The sequence below is a fragment of the Cuculus canorus genome, chromosome 3, assembly GCF_017976375.1.
Source record: "Cuculus canorus isolate bCucCan1 chromosome 3, bCucCan1.pri, whole genome shotgun sequence".
NCBI lineage: Eukaryota > Metazoa > Chordata > Aves > Cuculiformes > Cuculidae > Cuculus > Cuculus canorus.
In genome coordinates this window covers 48,302,065-48,316,755 of record NC_071403.1, presented here as the reverse complement: position 1 = coordinate 48,316,755, position 14,691 = coordinate 48,302,065, and the positions used below count along the sequence as shown (strand labels likewise).

The following is a 14,691-nucleotide window of genomic DNA, read 5'->3' as shown; positions in this document are numbered from 1 at the left end:
AGTATGCATCTGTTTAGGGGTTTAACGAACTTGAATTCGAGACAGAATTTATAAGGGGCAGCATATTCTTTAGAGATACATGAAGAAGCTTTTCTATTTCGGCACTTCCAACTATTGCTTTTTTACTTAAAATCCTCAAAAAGGACTGGATCCAGCAATGGGAAATTCTGTAAGGGCTCAGTGGCTTGCCCATGCTGACAGGAGTGGTTATTTTAGTTGCCGGAATTTCTGGGAACTAGTTCTCATGTTTGTTTGCAGGGAGCCTTGCTGCCCTGTGCGATGTTGCTTTCTGTTTCATCTCTAGATCACATTTGTTGTAGTGTTCTGAGCACAGGGCTACAAGCTAGTATTTCCCAGTTTCTAATTTTGGCCTTGCCTTTTAAACCATCTTTCAACTTCGGCAAGTAGATTCATTTCTTTGCTTTGCTTTCCTTAACTGTAAAAGGGGGCTAGTAATGCCTTATAGCCACATGTGAAGATTAATCACCTAACTGCAGTTGACTGGTGCTTTCCTTTTATTTGGAAAGCATTTTGTGGCTATAAAATGCTGTCCAAGTGCTTATTTTTATCTGCACAGTGAGCAACTAGCTTAACTGGTAAAAAAATCCAGTGGATTTATGATGTGTTATCCTGACTTCCAGCTGTACTGCTGCTGCTGAGATTCCGAACCATGGGAATAGTGGGTGTCAAGTGCAGTAAAACATTAGCCATCCAAACTGATTGAATGGGAAGGTTTTTGTACTAAATCAATGCATTTAAGTAACACGCTGAATACTACTTTCTTTTTTGCTTGAGTTCAGCAGTTCTTTTCCTCCCTGTGTAGATGAAAGTGCCTATGTAATGATTTTATGGGTCGCGGTCAGGAAGAAATGGCTATTAAAAAGTGAACTTGAGGGGCAGGAAGAAAAAGAGCATCATTGTCATTAACAGGCGGTTTCAGAAGGGTCTGGTGAATAGTGTGATGGATGAAAAGCGTGTTCTGCCAGCTCTTGGAGAGTCGCAGTGATCCCATGCACTGGTCATCATAAAGTTAGGGCTCTGCAGACTTTAAGCTCTACAGGTAAAAAACAGAGCAGAAGAATGCTGTGTTTTCATCAGGCACGTGTGACTGTTAATAAAATACAGGGATGAAGATAGTCAGATTTCAAAGTCATGTATTTACCTGGATTTTAGTTTTTAATAGCTTTTTTCATTTTTATAATCTGTAATGACATCTTTTAACATACTCTCTTACACAGCGCAATTATATGCCAGCAATGATTAATATTTAATAATCTTCTCCCATTTTTGTGGTTTTGAGCCCTGCAGCTGGCCATAAAGTGCCATGTGACCACTCACTCACTCATCCCCATTCTGAGTCCCACTGGGAGGAGAGAAGAAAGGTGAAACTCATGGGTTGAGATAAGGACAGGGAAGGCTCATTCAATAGTTGTTGCCACCGGCAAAATACAGTAGGCTTGGGGAAAGAAAAATCAATCTATTTTATTACCAGTCAAATCACAACAAGATACTGAGACAAAAATAATATCCCAAAAAGAACGTTTTTCCCCCACTTTTCCATTCTTCCTGGGCTTCACTTTTGACCCTGATTTTCTTTACCTCTTTCCTGCACAGTGGTACAGAGGGATGGTGAATGGGACTTGCAGTCAGTTTATCACATAATGTCTCTGCGGCTTCTTCCTCCTCAGGGAGACAACTCCTCATACTCTTGTCCTGCTTCAGTGCAGGGTCCCTCCTATGAGAGACGGTCCTCCATGGACTTCTCCAACATGAGCCCTTCCCATGGTCTGCTGTCCTGCATGACCTGCTCCTTGCAGGTTTCCACAGCATCAGAGCATCCTTCAGGCACCTGTAGCTGCTCTGGCGCAGGGTTCTCCATGGCCTGCAGGTGGATGTCTCCTCCACTGTTAACCTCCATGGGCTGCAGGGGGACAGCCTGCCTCACCACGTTCTTCGTCATAACCTGCAGGAGAATCTTTGCTCTGACACCTGGAGCACCTCTTCTGCCTCCCTTCTTCATTGACCTTGGTGTTCTCTGCAGTGCTGTTTTCCTTTCACTGACATCTGCATAATTGTTTCTCTTGCATCTGATGCCTGCAGGGCTGTTTCTCCCACATCTCACTTCTCTCCACCGCTGTGTTGGGCCAGACCAGCGCAACTGGTCCATTGAGCCCTGGCAGCCCAGACAGAGGCAGGGGGCTGGGAGGCCCACCTTCCCCCATTCTCCGCTGCTGCTCCCTTGCCATTTGTTCCCCCTTCTTAAATATGCTGTCACAGAGAGATTACCAGTGTCGCTGACTGGCTCTGCCTTGGCGAGCAGCAGGTCCACTCCCCAGCAGGTCCACTCCTGGCTTCTAAGCAGCCTCCAGAAACTTCTAGCAGCTTCTAGCAGAAGCCATCTCTTTAGCCTCCCCCGCTAACAAAACTTTTGCCACACAAACCCAACACACTCATTTGCCTTTTATTGCCAAAATAACAAATACGTTTAAAATTACCTGGGTTGCAACTGAGTTGTTAAATTATTGAACTAAAATAATTCTCAAGGATTTTATTCGCTTTCCATGTTTTGTTCGCATAGGCCTTTCTTCATATTTTTAAGCATAGGCTGAGTTGGACAGAACTGTTCACATTTTTACGTATGTGTCAAAGCATTCTGTGACATTAAGCTTTTAGTTTGAATGCTAGATTTTACTGTGTGCTGTCCTGAAAACAGTTGCTCAAGGCTGGTGTCCTTTCTCTGCAGTGGAATTTCTCACCATAGTGAAGACTACCCCAATAAGTTTTGGGGTGGAAGAATTCCTCAGTTCATGAGAGCAGAATGATCTATTTCATGCATATAGTTGATTTATTTGCTTTTCATGTGTTCACATAACACTTAGATCTATAATAAGAGTAGAATATATTTTCCCAGGAAGCAACTCTGTACTGGGGACGTAGTCCAATCTTGTGAAAGCATTTCCTACAAAAATAAAAAATTCCTTTGGCTTTACGCTTCTTCACGTCTTTGAAACAACACAGGAGGATGCAGTACAGAACATTAGTTTTAATTTTGTATTAAATCCTGGCTTTTTCTTGTCCCCAAGAATAAAAACCAACAAAACAGAGCAAGTATGGAAGTTGTTACCGAAAGAAACAGTCTCTTTGGTTTGTGTTTGGACAGCATCTAGCTTGGGGGCTAATGAAGCTCTGGTCTATGACCCGAGCATGAAACTGCTGCCACAGCAAAATGTCCTTTAAATGCACTCTGGAGAGCAGTCAGATGCTGTAGTCAGTTGGGTCTTTTAAGACTGGGGCAGAGAAAAACTTCCTGTGGATCAGTAAAACATGTCCAAAGTGCATCCCATCTCCCTAACTTTTCCTACTTAATTCAGCAGTAAAACTGTGCTGAGTATAACCAAGAGAGACACCACTACTGAATATGTTTGAACCACAACCCCAGAACTTCACAGTAAGTTTAACCCCCTTTTGTTCATGGTGAAGTAATATGAATTGAGTATTTGTACTTTGTAACCTTGAATGTTGGACTCATTTCACAAAAGCACTTTGCTATCTAGCTCCCACTGATTTTAATCCTAGATTTTAATTAAAGTGGTAACATCTTATGGGTGAGATGGCCTAAGTATCTCGAGAGTCTGGACATCAGAATCCAGACCCACATACAACAACAGACTATGAAGTTAAGGCTTAAATATCAGCTCTATCTACTGAATTCCCTTAGGTAAAATAGTTGCAGAGGAATTCAGAACAATACATGTAAATAGTTTGTACAAAAAAGCCTTTATGATTAAGTGTACATGTAAACCATTCTAAAATGATTTTAAGATAACTGTTTTTATATTGTGAATCTGACCTATGCCTCTAAAGCAGTGAGTAAAACTAACAGCTAGTTCTCAAATTACCCTCTTTTCAGCTTGCCTAGAAATGGCAAGACGTCAGAGCACTTTGTTCAGCAAACCTGGACAAAGTGAACCAGGGTTTCAGCAATAAATATGAACATCTGTCTTTGGCAGGTTGTTAGTAAGCTCGTTTTATATCTTATCTTCATTAGTCTTTTTTTTTTCCTCCTGATTCGAGTTAGTGCTTTTGGTTTTTCTTCCACATTTGAGGTGTCATCTCTCTGAGTACAATTCTTCTCTTCTATGGAGGAGCTAGAATAAAAAATCCCTTGGATATGGAGGGGAGGAGTTATTCAGTAGTATTGTACAGCCGCTGTTGCCAGGCTTGTACCCACTTGAAAAGTGTGGGCTCTTGGACTTGGCTGCCTGACACGTCCAGCTGATGTGGGCTGGCCTCGCATCTGCTGCGTTCATTGTGTTTGGTGCTGCATCCATCTGCTTTCTGTCAAAGCCACTGCCAACAAATTACTAATCTATTAGAGAAACATGGAAATAAGATTGCACTCCTCATTCCTGGCAGTTCCTCTTGTATTTTGTTTGGCTTTTATTTTACCCTTTTCTTTTGTTTTTGTGATCTGGGAAAGGTAGAAGAATAGTTGGTACTTAAGGTATTGAGGAAATGTTTAGGGGACAAAAAGCATGGAAAAAGCATTGAAACTTGTTTTCCTTGCTGAAAAGATAGTTCTTCCCTGTGCTCTTGGACATGTATCCCTGGAGATGAATGATTAGGAGCTATTTTAACTGACACATGTATTTTTATGGAGAAGATTCTACTTTTTTTTCTGTGTTGTGCTTACACTGGAGAATCCAAAACACAAAAGAAGTGATTTTTTTTTTCCCCAATTCAAAATAGCATTAAAACAGCAGTAGTATTTAGCATTGGTATTTGCTCCCCTAAGCATGCTGCTGAACCATACTTTGTAGACCCTAACTGACAAAACAAATTGATATTATTTAAATTGGACTGACAGTAGCTCCCAGTGATTATGGATATCAGATCTGCTAGTCTAGGGAAGGAATTTGCTTCACTTTGGGAAGCAGTGTTACTAAGAGCATCTACAATAAAATGTGTTAACTGGCTGTGTGCAGTCTTTGAGGGCAGATATACACCATCTTGCTACATTACATTTTTCTTATACAAAGCAACTTAGAAACCAAAGTAACATCCGACTTGCGTGTTACACCTTTAACACTAAGCAGCACAGTAGGAAACTAGTGAACCCTTCAGTCTGTTGGTCACTTATGGTGGATCAGAAATGTGGCTTGAGCAGGTCTCAGCAACTGAAACTGGTTGGGGCAATGGCCCGCTGGATGGAAAACAGTCAGCTGCCAGCAGCCGAGCGTAGAGGAAGAGAAGTGACAGGGCAGTTGGAAGTCGGCATAAAGCTGAATCTGGAGCCTTTCATCTTTGTTGAACACACATTTGGGATCCTTCTTTGAAGACCCCCAGGTAGAAATTTGTTTTCTAAAACAGAAGAGGATTATTGCTCTATATTCTTGGGACACATATGACTCTCACGTTCTTGCCGAGGAAAACTTGTAGCAGAATCAGTCAGTTACTGGGTGGAGAGGAGGGGAGGATTAGCCAAAGCACAGTGTCAGGAGCTGTATGAATTAATTATATGTGCATTCAAGTGATGGATGAATATATTTATTTTAAATATAAACAAGAGTTCCACGCCACTGACTTTTCTGCCTGATAACTGAGGCCTGAGGAAGATGTGGCTGATCTCCATGTTCAGAGGAAGAGTCCAAGTGATACTGCCTTTGAACAAGCGTGGGAATATCTGAGAATAGTCAGGGAAAACTGCTCTGTGGCATCCCATAGGGAGGGAACGGGTCGCGTTTCCGCTAATCTCAATGAGATGGAAATAAAGACAAGTCAAAACTGATGACTGAAGTAGTGTAATGTGATCTGTTTCCTAAAATACTTCTTTATCATATTTTTTACCTTTTTTCCCCCCTCTTTCTCATGGTGCCTGGGTTTATTTCTGAATTACTGACTGCTGTATGCTCACAGTCTTGCTTTCTTGAGCTATGAACATCATAGGAAAATCAGCACTCAAATGGGTTAAGCTGCTGCAAGTGGTGCAGTTTGCTCCAGTGACAACACAGATTGGGGTCAGCCGGGTTTTCATGCATTCCTTCACAAGGCACCTGCTTATATTAGCATCTTTGTACTATTGCTGGTGACTCCTGTAATGCTAGTTTTCCCAGAGGAGGTCTGCTGTAAGCTACCACCCCTTCTTTGAACTTAACCAATAAGGTGAGATAGGACAGGAGGACACAGGAATGTTTCTTGGGGTTCGGCCACCATCTTCACCAGTCCATGCCAAAGCATCTCTGACACAAATGGACAGAACAGTTAGGATCAAGAAGCTGTTGAGAATAGCCTGTTGCTGAAATTGCAGAAAGATGAAGAATGAGAACATCAAATTACCAAAATAAGATTCTCCCTTGAGCTTACATAATGGGTTTTTTACATGCCACATTTCTTTTTACTGCATAAGCCATTTTGTACTGTGTGCTACATTGTTAACCTTCTGTAGTCTGTGCTCTGCATGTACTGCTATCCCATGACATATATTAGGCAGAAAATGTTCAAGGGTACGTGAAAATCAGATTAATAGTATCATTCAGGTTGAAAGGGTGCTCAGGAGTTTGGTTTGGCTGATCTTGTGTTCAGATCAGGGTCAGATAGGTCAGAGCAGGTTATTCCTAGCTTTATCCAACAGGGTTTTAAAAACCTCTAAGGAGGGAGTCTGCACAACCTCCTTGGGCAGCTTGTTCCACTGCTTGGCTGTCCTCGTGGTAAAAAAGTTGTTCTGACTTCGAGGTTGGCATAGTTCACTTATTTCACATGTGTAAGTTCTGCAGCTGCTGACTTGCAAATTAAGAACATTTGCTAAAAACTTTAATGTTTTTCTCTGTGCTTTTTATCATTTTATTCAGGAAACTACTCTAGACCACCGACATACAGCGGTGTGCCCAACACAAGTTACAGTGGCCCAGGACCCGGCATGGGTATAAATGCCAACAGTCAGATGCATGGACAGGGGCCAAGCCAGCCTTGTGGTACCATGCCCCTGGGACGGATGCCATCAGCTGGGATGCAGAGCCGACCATTTCCTGGAAATATGAGCAGTATGACCCCAAATTCTCCTGGCATGTCTCAGCAGGGCGGCCCTGGGATGGGCCCACCCATGCCAACTGTGAACCGTAAGGCACAGGAGGCAGCTGCTGCAGTGATGCAGGCTGCTGCAAACTCCGCTCAGAGCAGGTATGCATCCAGGTGAAAGGAGTTTAAACAAGTAGCCTTATTTTTCTTGTCATTTCTGAACTAATAGCACTGTAGAGATGTATGCATATGGATTTATACGTGTTCTGTCTGTGCTTTTATCTGTGGGAGGAGATGGTGTATGAGAAGAATAATTTCCTTAAATGTAAGGGGAAAGCCTGCTATTCTGTGTTCGAATTATGGTCTTGAAAAGCAGCTGTGGCAATGGGGATGACAGCCACTTCTGGTTTGGTTCTTGGCACCATAGGTTCTAGGAAAACCACAGGGTTGCAGTGACATGAAGAGTGGAAAACAAGCCCTCTGCAGCTTCACAGGATCATAGAATGATTTGGGTTGGAAGGGACCTTAAAGCTTATCTAGTACCAACCACCCTGACATGGGCGGGGACAATTCTACTTGACCAGGCTGCTGAAAGCCCCATCCAGCCTGGCTTCGAACACCTCCAGGGCATCCACAACTTCGCTGGGTAACCTGTTTCAGTGCCTCACCACCCTGATAGTGTAGAATTACTTCCTTATATCTAATCTGCATCTACCCTCTTCCAGTTCAATGATATTACCTCTTGTCCTAACACTACATGCCCTTGTAAAAAGTCTTTCCAGCTTTCTTGCAGGCTCACTTTATGTACTGGTAGGCTGCTGTAAGGTCTCTACAGAGCCTTCTCTTCCCCAGGCTGAACAAGCCTGTATTTGTTATTGGGATTGCCTTGACCCATGTGCAGGACCTTGCATTTGGCCTTGTTTAACTTCATGAGATTCACGTAGACCCAGCTCTCAAGACAGTCAAGGTCCCTCTGGGTTACATCCCTTCTCTCCAGCTTGTCAACTGCGCCACTCAGCTTGGTGTCATCAGCAAACTTGCTGAGGCTGCCTTCAATCCCACTGTCCATGTCACCAACAGAAATGTTGAACGGTCCCAATAGTGACCCCTGAGAAATGCCACTTAACTTAAAATTGATTAGCTGGAGATATATATATATATTTATCTCTCAGAGAGAGAGGGCTGATGTGTTCTTGGCAACTTGCCCCTGCCAGGTAGTAAGGAAGCTTATGAAGCAGCCCATCAACTCTTGCATTTACTGACAACATTGTAAATAGCAGCACTGATGGCAGTTCTTTTCTATGGGATGTTCTTGTTCCTGGGCAGACATGCAAACGGGCAGAGGAGGGCAGGCTGAGGGAAGCAGCTGGAGGGGAAAGGCAGAAGGAGGCATAAAAGCAATCTGTAGTTATCTGAAGCTGATAACACACACCCATGCATCTTTAAGAGAGAACCTGCAAACAGGATTGTAAAGGTTGGAGCCATCATCTGTCTTCTTAAATCCCCTTCAGGCAGCGTAACTGCATGTTGCCATTTCTGCTTCAATTTTGGCAAAGGCACTTTTCTGTCCGTGGTTATTCTTAAAATGCTTGAATACTTGTAATGAAATCATATTTTCTGGGAAATTTTTCAGATGAAGTAATTTCCATATTTCCCTGGACTCAAATAACTCTTGGTGTATTTATTATCTTTTTCTGTTACGAGAAGTTCCATTACATTTGAGAATTACATAAAGCTGGTTTCACTGTTCTGGTAAGCATGTTTGTGTGTGTGTGTATGTGTGTGTGTATTAAGTATCTTGCATTGAAGTATGCATACACGTACATAGATGCACCTGTAAGCGTACAGATATTTATCATTCAAGACCAGGGCTTCTGGGCACTAGAGCTGGTGTAATTCTAAGACACAACACAAAACTGGAAATAGGTTGTTAATGCATCGTTGTATCTATTGCTTTCTTATTTTGTGAGTTTGGAAGGCAGACTGCTTTTAGCAATAAGCAATAGCAAACTTTTAAAACAATAACAGTAAATTTAGTGTAGTTCATGCTCAGTAAAATAGAACCACACTCCCTTAAAATAGACCCTACTCCAGCAGATATCTGAAAACCAGCACTCTCTTGTTTGTGTTGGTTGTTTTAACAGACCTGTCTAGTAGGATTTACAGAAGTCTGTTTCTGTCTGTCTGGTTTAGGCTATAAGCTGATAGGTCAAGCAGGAAGGAATAAATGGGCCACTGCTGCAGCTGCAGGAACACTTTCTTTGTAATCATGTAATGAAAAGAAAAGCTCACTTTTGTTGGTCTTTACAGCAAGAAAAGACTTTGTGTTAAGCGGAAAGTACTTGGTTGTGATTCAACTTAGATTTTGGGCAGTGTGTGTGGTGGTTGATCAAAAACTAGGTTAAATGATTACCACTCCTATCTCACACCTTCAGTTTTACGAAACTGCGTTTGACTTTTAGCTTTGCCTGGCAAAACCGCACTGTTTCAGAGCCTTTCCTTCACATATTGTGCATTCTAGTGATCCAGCATCTGTGGAAGGGCTGTACAAGTCATTGGATCTCTATTGCAAATACTGGCAATACGGCTATTTATAAACTGCAAATAGAGCAAATCTTGTCACACCTCTCTGGTGCCAGGGGGTTGCAAGCACACTGTTTTCCTCCTTGATCTGAAGTCAACTGTAGGGCATAAGGAATAGTGGCTTTTGGCTATCCCTGCAAGTCCTCCATACCTTCATGTGGAAGGAACATACTTCACAGTGATTCATGTTTGTGATACAGAGCAAATCCAAAGACACTGTTCTTTTGTTCTGCTTTAGTCTACCATGTATTAGGTTGTCTGCTTATCCCAGACAGTCTGGGGCTGGCAGACACTCCATGGTTTCTTCACAGCACCCCAACTATGGCAATGCTCAGGCTCTCTGAGTGCTCTGGGTGCACCAGCCTGACCAGTGTGGGTAGGTAGCAATGTAAACTGGACTTGCTGGGAAACTGGCAATTTTTTTTCGTGTTTATGAATGTGCCATCTGGCTGCTGAAGGGATATAAAAATCATATGAAAGATACACAAATATTTGCATCATAGAGGGGATTTTAGATTTTCATTTTCTTTTTACAAACACCACTGTGACAGTACAATGAGAATCTGTATGTCACTCGCTCACACACTTGCATGGCTCCTTTTCCTTGTACCTAAAAGGGAAATGAAGAACCTCATCACAGAGAAGGAATGAGATCCCTCCTGATCCAGGCATCATCTTTCTTCCCTCATTTTTGGTGTTCTTGTCTCACAGCAGTGCTGTACAACCCCATTTTCTTGAGTTGGTGGTGGTATTGTCATTGCTGCCTAGGCAATTAGCTGCAACATCCCAAGCATGTTCCCTTTTGGAAAAGTGTACTGCAGGAGTGATGACAGAGTTAATGGGACTTGTGAGAAAGTTTTATTACACTGTAATTGAGTGTGCATGTTTTTGAAAAATTTTGGTTAATCACTAGAACAATTTTAGGAGCACTAAGTATTCAGTGCAAAATGTTTGTCTGAAATGCAGCTACTCCTTTCTCACCAGAGTCCTTTGCACTGTGAATTCTGTAACCATATCATAGATTACAGCACTGTGAAAAAGCATCTACACTGATTCCAAGCCTGTTGCTCCCTCACAAAAAAAGTCCAGCTTTACCTGAGATTTAAGTTTCATGGACTTTCTGCCATCACGTTATTTCAGTTGTTAATTCCATAGGAGAACTACAAATCCCGAGTTACTGCTGCGTTCGTGGTTATTAACAATTTTTAATTACTGATTTTCTGTAACTGCATTTGTTTGGCTGTTTTTTTTCCTTAATAACACCACTCATATGTATGTACAAAGAAGTACAAAGCAAAACAAAGAATTAGAGCACAAGTCTACTAGTTCTTCTGTTCAAATAGCAAAAATTCGTGAAATGGGAGAGCACTCACACCATACCATTCCATGTAACTGGAAAGACACCCACTGTTGTATGCCGAAGTGCATGAATTGTGTCCAGCTTTTTTCTTTGAATGTCTTGAGTTTATAAGATTCGGCTGTGGGGGTTCAAAAACTGTTGGATTTTTATTACTATAAAACACACTTCTCTATGTAGAATTAAGAAGAAAAAGAAGTGGTTGTGTCAGAGTCATGGTTACACAGCGGTGTTTCTGTACAAGTCGGTTGTGATCCCTGTCAAGGTCGACTTGTTGAATCAGTAGCCAGGTATCAATAGGGGAGAGAAATTTACCTTCAGCTATTAATCCGCAGGTTCTATCCTTTTCCAGCTCAGGAGTCTCATTTAGACATAGAATGCGGGTTTGCCTCTGCCTTGCCAAGCCACCCTAAGCAGCTGTGTAAAATGAATTTAAATGGCATTCATCAGAATAAAAACACTTCCACTAGGGCAGAAAATCAATGTTCGTTAACCAGGGCTAGATGATCAAAATCTTAGTGTCAGCCAGTTATACCTAGGTATCATCTTCAGTGCAGACTACCACTCTTTTAATTAGAGAAGATAAAATCATATAAATAAAAGTGGTGGCTCTGTAAGATAGTAGGTTTACACCATTTGAATTAGCCTTTGACCTCACCTTGAGGCCTGCTCTATGTTAAGCTTAGGTTAATTTCTACAGCTACATAATACCTTCCCTGTAGCCTAAAATCTTACAATGTGCTGGTCTGTCTTGTGCACACAAGCCAGTGTTTCGCAAATGATATCTGGCATGTCAGGTCAAGGTAAAGAAAGGCGTCTTTAAAACCTCTTCATTGAACCGGCTAGGATGTTCAAGCTTGGTTTGGGTAACAGTTGGCAGCAATGCTAAATGAAAACAGTATTTTCTGTTTTGCATCTGTCTTGGTCTCAGCACACCTGTTGACTGGTAAGGACTGTATATTGAAGACTTAATATATCCACTGAACTCCAAGGAAAGACTTTTCATTACTTAGGTTGGCATTGCCCAAGACTCCAAAGGCTGGTTCTGCTGCTGAAGGTTAGAACCCAGCGGAGGCCTCTGAAGACCAGATGGCTGCAAGAAATAAGTATTTTATCACACTGTAGTTATTACAACAATACATGTTTTTAATAGTGATAGGCAAGTATTTATGCACGTAAAGACCTGCAACACAGTAAACCGTTGATAAAAGTAAACCATTTTAAGCAAGTGAGATAGCATTTTCTCTGTTGATGTGAAAGACAGGAAGCTTAGCCAGCATCTTCTAGTACCAGCCAGTTTGGAGTTCCTTAGTTTGTAAATACCCAAATTGAAAGTTTTCAGAACTATATGTTCACTGTCTGTGAGCTTTTGTTTCGTATAGTAAGGGCCCAGTCTGCACTTTTGAAAACTGATTGTTAAGCTGACACTTGAAGTCAACAGACACTTTTGAAGCTAGAGGTTTGTCATCATCATTTTCAGCATCTCTTGCGCTAGCAGTGAGTGTCATTCTGAACATGTGTTCATATGTTCTTAGCAGTTGAAGATGTGACTGTAGTATATAGGCAGTTAAAAATGTTGCACAATATCTGGCTGGCTTACTGTTAGCAGGGCAGCCTTAGGAAGACGTAATTCAGTACTAGCTGGCAGTAAGGTATACATCCAACCGGCTGCTAAAATGGGCCTCTTGCTGGTACAACTAAGGTTATCAATACCTGAACTAATTACTGTAAAATTAGTTTCGATGTGCCTACATGAGGAGCAGTCTTATCTTTGAAGGCAGCATCTTTGACCTCAGTATACTGTACCTTTATGTGATTCTTGGGATTGCATGTTGCAATTTTGTAAATTAAAGCAATTTTTTTATAGATTGAATTAATTTAGAATTTAGACTCATTGATTTTAGAAGAGATGATTTAGACGTAGTTTATTGTACTGAGAAATTGGGATGCAGCTTAGCTGTTTTCAACCTCTGACCATTTTAAATCCTGGTCATTGGGTTGCTAAATTGAGGTGGGTATTTATACTATCATCCACTGCTCCCCATGTTACCTGGGAAATGGTGTTCAGCCTGTATAGCAGTGTGTAGTGTTGGGGTGCTTTCGCATACTTTTAGGCACTCTAGAATATGGTTGTGGTTCTAATCTGCTTAGCAGCAGGGTAGATACTACAGCCTCATCATGGTAAGGTTAGAAGAATTTAATGTAAGTTCCCTTTCAGTCCTAAAACTGATCTATAAATCTGCATTGATATTAGAGAATTTCTGTTGTACAGAGAAACAGTTACAATTAGTGTAAATGAGTTTAAAATGTGCATTCTGTATGTCTTTTTAGTCTGTGTGTGTATACATGCACATGCACACTTGTGCACATACAGGCAGACTAGTCTTCCATCAGCATTTCTCTCCTGTTATGTATGTATAATTCATATTCCGTGTCACTGGTGCCAGCAAAGCACTTTTTCCGTATTATTTTCTCCAATGGCAGAGTAGTGCAGCACTGCTGATGGAATGGAAGGTACTGGTGAGGAAATATAGTAATGGACAAGATGCATTAAAATGTCAAAAGGAAAAAGAACGAGACGGAAATGGGGAATAAATTTTTTTTAAAAGAATAATAATATAAATAAAAACCAGAACTCTTTTAGGTGTTTTACATCCTAGTCAGTTTCTAGGCAGTATTTTCCAGCCAGGGTCTTTTGATCTTGAAACTCGGGTTTAAAATTCTAATTGTGATTATAAAAGCTGTGGTTATGTAGCAGGAAGACTTGAAGTGCTACAGTAATACTTACAGTCTCTAATCCCCGAAGAGAGTATATTTTTTCTATTGTTTTCCCTTTTCCCCTTAAGCTTGGAGGTGCTGTTCTTCTCTGCTGGGAAGTGCAGTGGAGTGCAGCAAGGTTAAGTACTCATTCGCGTTTCTTTGCTTATTCAAACCAGGCTACTTCTAGATGAAAGGCTGCCAACTGCGAAATCCCCAAAGTAAACCAGGCTAAGATAGGACTCGTAGCCATAATTGGAGCCAGTGCCGGGGTATGTTATCTGTTGCCTTTGAAATAAGCCCCTAGCAAAAAAGCTCTTTCTGCTGGGTCTTTTATTTAGCATTCAGTCACAGGGAAGAAGTTACTCCTGTTCAAATTCAGGCCATTCACAATTCTCCAGTCTCAAGGTGTCTGTTCATTTCCCCTCTACCCTGCTTCTTAGAACACTCACAGAGTTTGAATTTCCTTTAGGAATCCTGATGGATCACCTTGAAATGAGCCCCACTTTGTGTTCTGTTAGTGCTGTTTGAATATCCAGGTATGGAATATTTCAGTCCATGAAAGAACATTTGGCTTCCAAAATAAAAAGAGACCACATATAGTTTCAGCTGGATGAAGTGATGTTGCTTCTTGGCCTAAATGACTGCATAACATTTCTGTGAAATCCAAATAGCTGCTGTGCTTGCTCCACCCGAGGCTGGCTGGGTTTCAATAGCGGGTGGAATGTTTTCTCTCCACGCCAAGTTTCTTTGTGATTTGAGGGGTTAAAGTCCAAATATTAATGCTTACTGTAACTGTAATTTCTAAGGGAGCTATTAACCAGTATTGATGGATTTTTCTTCAAAAGTACTCACGCTTCTTCCCTCTTCATGAGAAATAGTCAGTTACCAAGCTGATTTTTTATTCTTTCGGGTTTTTTGAAAGGAGCACTTCCTTTCCTCATGTTTTGCTTTTCAGAGCAGAACCATATATGGCTTTT

The 14,691-nt window shown here is 41.5% G+C and overlaps 1 protein-coding gene across 8 annotated transcripts in view; it reads left to right on the top strand.

Annotated features, from left to right (window-relative positions):
• Positions 1–14,691, top strand: part of ARID1B (AT-rich interaction domain 1B) — a 336,332-nt gene that overhangs the window by 268,763 nt on the left and 52,878 nt on the right. For all 8 annotated transcript variants that reach the window (XM_054061620.1, XM_054061622.1, XM_054061624.1 and 5 more), the window contains one exon: positions 6,849–7,176. In XM_054061620.1, the coding sequence (XP_053917595.1) occupies positions 6,849–7,176 (328 nt within the window). The remainder of the gene's footprint in view (positions 1–6,848; positions 7,177–14,691) is intronic.